This window comes from Crocodylus porosus, unplaced genomic scaffold, assembly GCF_001723895.1.
Source record: "Crocodylus porosus isolate Cpor-Errol unplaced genomic scaffold, CroPor_comp1, whole genome shotgun sequence".
NCBI classification, from domain to species: domain Eukaryota; kingdom Metazoa; phylum Chordata; order Crocodylia; family Crocodylidae; genus Crocodylus; species Crocodylus porosus.
The window spans coordinates 7,043,801-7,050,758 of record NW_017728906.1 but is presented as its reverse complement, the minus strand read 5'-3'; the positions used below and the strand labels follow the sequence as shown (position 1 = coordinate 7,050,758).

Genomic DNA, 6,958 nt, shown 5'->3' with positions numbered 1-6,958 from the left:
ATCCTGCTAGGTCTTTTCACAAGAAGTGAGAGGTATAAATGCAGTAAACAACATCCAAAAGCATGAGGATACAGGTCGTTCAGAAAACTAAGCAGGAGCTTTTAAGTTGTAGCTTGTCAGTGTTGAAATTTCTTGTATGTGACAGCAAATGTTTGTTTTTCCAGGACTCAACCTACAGCCAACAGCTGATTATCCCTAGTACAGGTTTACCTTTGAAAACAAAAATATATGCAGCTGTGAGAGCAACCAACCTTGATGGCAGGTACTGTAAAAGGATGTTGTTTCTTGTCTTTCCAATGTCTCACCTCTTTGGCATCATAAAAATAATCTGAATAAAGAGTGGCTTTTCCCAGTCTTTTATGTAAAATAATGAAGTAGCTAGTGTGTGAGCTTCATTAACCTCTGCTGGAGAGTCTGAGTTCTATCCCAATGCTGCCCTGAAATTCTGAGAGGAAATCATGTGCAACAAAGTGATAACCATGAATTGTGATGTGGCCTTTGATTTATTATAGCTCCTTCATTACGGCACAGACAGGGGTTGTAAAACCATCTAATCTGTATTGTACCATTTATATATCATGATATACACTTCTGAGCAGTTTAAGCGATGGAGAAAAATAAAAAGCAATTATACTGAGATAAAATGGTCTCAATGAGAGTGCAAGAATTCTGTGCACAACCCATAATTGTATGTAACAACATAGGTTCAATTCCCAAGCCAGTGTTATCAGTCTGTACACCTGCATGTATCATGTTCCTCTTTTTAATCTTTTTTTCTGATAATTGATTAAATTCCTCCCCATGCAGATGGAATGTGTTGATGGACTATTGTTATACCACTCCATCTGGTAATCCTAATGACTTTCTTCGTTATGATCTCTTCTTTAGGTAGGTACTTTGCAAACCCACCTTTTTGTACGACCTCTGTTTATGACCGCTGTTATAAATATCTCTAATACTGTTTGGCTTGACTGCTTGACAGACAGGAGAGGTCTTAAGAGAGTGCTAAAGGTCAATCTGACAAATACCTTGTTAGCCACTTATCTAGCATTTGTGAACATAAATGTCACACAGGTATACACAAGTGAAAACTGTGGAGGTGTAGAAATGGATATGAAGACAGAAAAAAGGGCATGCTGAATACTTATACTAGGAGGTCCTCTACTCCTAAGATTTTAATGGATATATATTGTTTGTTTTAATGTGACTATGTAGGAGAATGCCTTCTGGGTAAATGATAACCATACTAAACATGTTATGTTCCAGTTCAGAAAAAACACTTAAGCACGTGCTTGAAATTAAATATATGCTCAAGTTCTTTGATTCATAGGAATAGTTTCTTGAATTGGGAACTCAAAACATATTCTATAGATCTACTTGGCACCTAGCAGTACAATAGATAAAATCTTATGAATGACTGTTGGCTGAGCTGCTACATTCAGTTGGAGGTGCCTGTATGCATTTATTACCTTACCTGACAATTTTTTTCTTTGGAACCCAAAATTGCTTGGTAAATTTGAATTAAATGGAACCAGCATGGAGACATTCCGGGCATTTTACATGTGCTCCATTTTAAAGTGCCTGCAGCATCTCATGTATCAGCATCCCTACACTTATGGTGGCGGAGGTGCTTTCTAAAGCTCATTGAACTAACTTTAGTTAAAACACTCCCACCACCATTTTGAAATGTGGGGATACTGATGCACAAGACACAGAGCCCAGCTGAAGCATGCTAATTAGCATGCTGCAGCATACTGGATTAATTAACAGAGTCTGCTCTGATGCGCTGTAATTACAAAGTTTTAGTAACCCTTACAGTTACTAAGGGTAACCTGTTTTTGGTGGGAATTTGTAGCATTTGAGAAGTTGTTTGAAGACAAGAAAACCTACGTTTTAAAGCTGTCTCTTTTCTAAAAGTACTTCTTCAAAGAAATGTGTGTGCCTATATATTTATGAATTTCAGAGTTAAATATAAGCCAAATTGGAAACCAAGATCCCATGAACTTTAGGGAAATTCAGTGTTGAATCAAACTTGGTAATTAGAGGCTGTTTCCTACTTAGAATGGTGAAGAACTTAATATCAAGATATGGATTTTAAATTGAAGATGAAATACAGTTCCTTGTTATGTTTTCATTGCCTTACCCCATGTAAGCTCCTGGGCTTTTGCAAGGCCAGAGAGTATAGCAGACAACTGTCCAAACTCCTTTGCATAGTCAGGTTGCCCTTTGCCCAAAGTCAACCCCTTTTAGTGGATTTCTTCAGTTCTCATGTACCCTATTCTTCTTCAGCTCTCACATACCTTTCTATTGTTTCTGCAGAAGAGAGCATCCCTTTTGTAGCCCTCCTTTCAGCATCAAGGCACATACTCATATGTTATGTTTATCTTTTATCCTCACCAGGCCTGACTCCTAGGGGGTGGATACACATAACAATTGAAATAATCCCAAATGTCACTGATTGGGAATTGGTTCAGAGTTGTGGGTTAGAGGTGTACAGACATACGCTGTCTTAGTGTTCAAGGCAAAACAGTCACCTTTAGGGACTGAGGTGCTGTGGCTCTGACACCAAGATGTGTGAGGGAATGCCCAGCCCAGCATGCTTTACAGTGGGTGGGTTGTGGAGAGTTCTTGTACACATATTTTACAGGTCCCAGAGGGTGAATGGCCTATGGCTGGAGCATTTTCATTTTTCTGCTTTCCCCTCTCTCCTAAACATGAATTCAGTAACCTGCACTAGCCTGCAGTCGACCAAAATTTGTTTGCAGTATGCTTGCCTGACTTGGGGGTGCCCAGGGTGGGCAGGAGTGCTTAGACCCATGCTTTTGGGTCCTGAGGGTCTGGGTTGGGGCATGATGAGGGGTTTCAGTCAAGAAGGAAGTAAGGACATTGCTGGCTGGTAAAAAGATAGCTTTTATTAAACAAACAGTTTGAGAGAGCTTGCTGATTTTTTAAAAAGTGCCAACAAAGGTTTTTTAAAAAAGGGAGCAGTAAAATTTTGGCCAAGTACCAGAGTGGCCAGTTGCAGCAGGGGGAAATGTGGTGTGAAGCAATAAAGTTAGGGATGCCTGGAGGACTGACCAGACCCATGTCATGCAATTTTTTGTGTCCACATGTAACACTGGCGCACTGTGAACCAGTTTAGAAGAGTACTGTATTTTCCAGGTACACTTTTGAACAGTTTCAGGCAGCTTCTTTAGAGTGGTTTAATAGGTTTGTATGCCTGTCTGTTTCAGGTTTAAACTGCATTTAAAGTCACGTGTCCACACGTCTCATTTCCTGATTCCTTTTTGGGTGCCTTTCACTTATTGTCTCCCCTTGGGGAGCTAGGCCAAATCTGACACAGGTACAGCTGAACCCTGTTGAAAGAAAGTCTAGTTCAGAGGTACTGGGTGCGGTGGGTTGCCTGCAGTGTTGTGGCACTAGCTCCCTGCTCAGAGCCCCCTCTGTCTGCCCGGGTGAGTGGCTTCTGGGGTCATGGCTGAGCTTCTGGGGTTAAAGCTGGGTGGTGGAGGAGCCCCAGGAGGCAGGCAGCTGGTTCTGTGTGCCCTGTCCTGTTCCCGCTGGGCCACAGTAAAAAAAAAAAAAAAAAAAAAGTTAGGAACCACTGGTCTAGTTAACCCAAATGGCCCATTAGACTAGAGTGGTTAAGATGCATATGTTTCTTACTTAATGTACCTTATAGCTAAGGCTTAAAAAAGCGTATGTATCTCTGATTTAGTTAGTCTATAAGGTACATCTCTACCTTGCCTTTGACCTGACTTCAGACTACCTGACTTCAGACTAACAGGTTAATTGCTACTTTTTTCTTTACTCAGTGGCATACAAGAGAGTAATGTAGTGAGTTTCAAGTCCAGCCACCATTGGCTTCCCAGCCTGAATGACCAGGTACTCATTTACAGCCAATGCAGAACTAGAACACACCCCTTTAGTACCATAGCAAGACATCTTATCTGTTCTGTGCTGTGGCCTCATGTCCTCCAAAAAAATCAAGTCACCCTGCAAAAATCTTAGCCATATAATATTAAGGAGGCATGATTTCCAGTGTTCAGTATTGCTGAACATCTATCTATTTGTATTAGCTGAAAATACGGGCAGTAAAGCAAAACCCAGTGGCATCAATGTGAACGAAGACCTTAAGGTCAGGCCTAGCTACCTCAAAACACTGCATCCCAGTCAGTTATAGATGAGTGCATTGCCTAAAGAAAGTATTAGAAATATGACACTTTGAATATTTAAGAAAGATGAGTATTGGTCTTTCTGAGTGTTTGTAATGGTAATTATGACTCTGAGAGCTATATCCCTGGTGATTCACTGTCTGACTGGTTTTCTGCTTATAGCTTGTTATCATCTAGGCTCTTGACTTTGTATAGCAGGAAGAAGAAGCTCACAGTTGGTTATTGGGGTGTTGTTTTACTTTGTTCACAGTGGGTACATCTACATGTGCACTTTACTGCATAGACTAGTTAGCTCTACAGTAAAGCATTGCTGTCTACATGTATTAGAACCCAGCATACTAATTAACTCTGCTGTAAGTTAGTACTGTTGGGACAGTACTATCTTCTGGCGGAGTACTTTACTGCACTGAAATGCATGTGTAGACACTGGCTGGGGGTGTAAATTGTGCCCGGTCAGCCCAGCTAGGTGGGAGCCTGCTCTACCCTGGTTCAAATTGCTTCTGTCTCAGGTGCACATATGGATGCTGTGCATAGGAGCAGATTACTCTAGCTTAAACTGCCCCAGAGTTTATTGCTTTGCATTAATTGCATGTGTAGATGCACCCAGTTAATGCCTTTATTTTGCCACTGAAGTTCCCATATTCTCAGATGGGAGCTAAAACCCAGAAATACATGTGGTCATCCTAGTTTTAATCTTCTCTACAAATTAGCTGTGATAAGGACCCACAGACAACTATCATTGAAAATGGCAAGAGTCAGATGGGCCGGTTTTCCTTTGAAGTGTTCCGCTTTGTGAAGCACAAGAACCAGAAGATGTCTACGGTCTTCCTTCATTGTGTGACAAAGCTGTGCAGATCAGACGACTGTCCCTTTCTTGTGCCTGTAAGTTTTGGAGAGGTTGGCACTGGGGTTCTTCTCTTACCAGCCTGAACTCTGAGAGAGGCAGAATTGTAGGGTCATTTTCTATATTTATAATTTACACTGAGTTAAAGGAAGGTAGAGAGTGTCTGGATAGTACAGGTGAACTCAACCAATTGATTTTGAATCAAATAGGTTGTCTTCTGTCTGGAAAGTGTGCACATAGTTGATGGTGAGGGTGTATTTGAAAGCCAACAGACCCACGTGAAATAGTACTGGAAACTCTGAAGTTTAAGGAACTCGCTTTAAGGAAGAGGCCTTCCCCTGTTAAGACATTTGTTCAAATTTAACTTTGTTGACACTGACCAAAAGTAATCATTTTTCAAAAGCTATTCAAATACTTTATAAAAAGTGAGTTAATAGTCTTATTTTAGCTCTTAGAAAAATGAACTGTCACAAGAACCACCACGACAAATTTAATATCTTGGAATAACAGCAATAGAAACCTTAAGATTGGAATAAGTTTGAGCATTGGATTGACCTACCAACTCATTTCTAGGCATTATCTTGGCAAATCAAATTTGAAGAACATTAGGTGCAAGGGTGTTGATGGAACTTGCATAATCAACTAACCCTTCCATGGTAGAGTGTGATTTTTTTTTTTTTAATATCTCCAGGCTAGCAGTAGAGCCATTTGAAAATATTCTGACTACATATCTGTTGGAAAATGCTGAGTTTGTCAAAACTGAATCTTTTTACAGTGATATGTTGAATTTTGACAAGTTTTTTTCCTGATAAGAACAAGGCTCTGAACATTTTGTTTTGACATCTGGAGGACAGAGTAATTTGGTTTTTCATAATTGCTTTTCATTTAGAACTTTAAATTCGATGTTGTAAAGAAGTTACAACTGAATGACACAAATCTATTAAACAGATTTAAACCCCCCATTTTTATGGGAAATTTGAAAAGTCTTTGGTTTTTGTTTTGAATGGGGAAAAAAATTCAAAACCATACAACTTCCTATAAAATGCAATTCTGTTGCCCACTCATCTTTACCTACTTGTTTTCCTGATCATAAAAATTGTTTGAAACCCACCCCCAAAACAACTCTTATACAAACATTTCAGCAAAGAATTTAAAATAATGTGCCTGAATGCTTTGCTGAATCAGGGCCTAAAGCATGAATTTCTTAAAAATTGAGGTCATCATCATATCATCATGAAGTCACTTGAAGATACATGATCAAATACAGATTTTCCTTAACGTCAGAGGTTTGCTAAAATCTGGACTGTTGCATCTTGTACATCCCTAGTCTAGTACAAAAACATTGGGTAGGGGAGCTGGCTGTGAACAAAGCTTTGGTAAATGAACTGCTGAAAAGTTTAATATACCATAATACAGATCTTACATGAGAGTATTGCGGTTCTCTAAATGAAATGAGGCAAAATACATCTGTAAGCTAGGCATTTACAGGGAATATTGTAGCTTTTTATTGCAAAGTAATATAATACAGACAAGAAGTAGAACTGAAGTTGTAGTCTTGCTTATAACAGAGCTTACATTAGGAGTGGAAGCACAAAAGAGCAATAATTCTACACCACTCTAAAACTGATTGTTTTGATTAACCACTCAGATTTGCAGCAACAGAGAAAGAAGAGATGCTATGAGGAGAACAACCTGGAGCATCCTGAGCACCTCTGGAAACGCTGTAATCTCTGCTGGCCCCATCATCACAAGGAGTGGTAGGAATGATTAGACCTTTATTAGTAAATGTTTAGGATTGGGAATCCAGAAGAAAGATGACAAAGCTGATAGGGAAATACAGATCGCCCGAGCGAGGGACTAACAATAGAGAGATGGGGGTAAGGAGGGGAATGCAACTAGGTAACAGGAGATATAATGTTAGCCACTAAGCCTGGGGGTG

At 39.8% G+C, this 6,958-nt stretch overlaps 1 protein-coding gene across 4 annotated transcripts in view; it reads left to right on the top strand.

The window, feature by feature from the left end:
* The window catches only part of ZPLD1 (zona pellucida like domain containing 1), a 45,335-nt gene that overhangs the window by 30,279 nt on the left and 8,098 nt on the right, over nucleotides 1–6,958 (top strand). For all 4 annotated transcript variants that reach the window (XM_019528631.1, XM_019528630.1, XM_019528628.1 and 1 more), the window contains 4 exons: nucleotides 165–262; nucleotides 808–888; nucleotides 4,886–5,057; nucleotides 6,668–6,776. In XM_019528631.1, coding sequence (XP_019384176.1) covers nucleotides 165–262; nucleotides 808–888; nucleotides 4,886–5,057; nucleotides 6,668–6,776 — 460 coding nt within the window. The remainder of the gene's footprint in view (nucleotides 1–164; nucleotides 263–807; nucleotides 889–4,885; nucleotides 5,058–6,667; nucleotides 6,777–6,958) is intronic.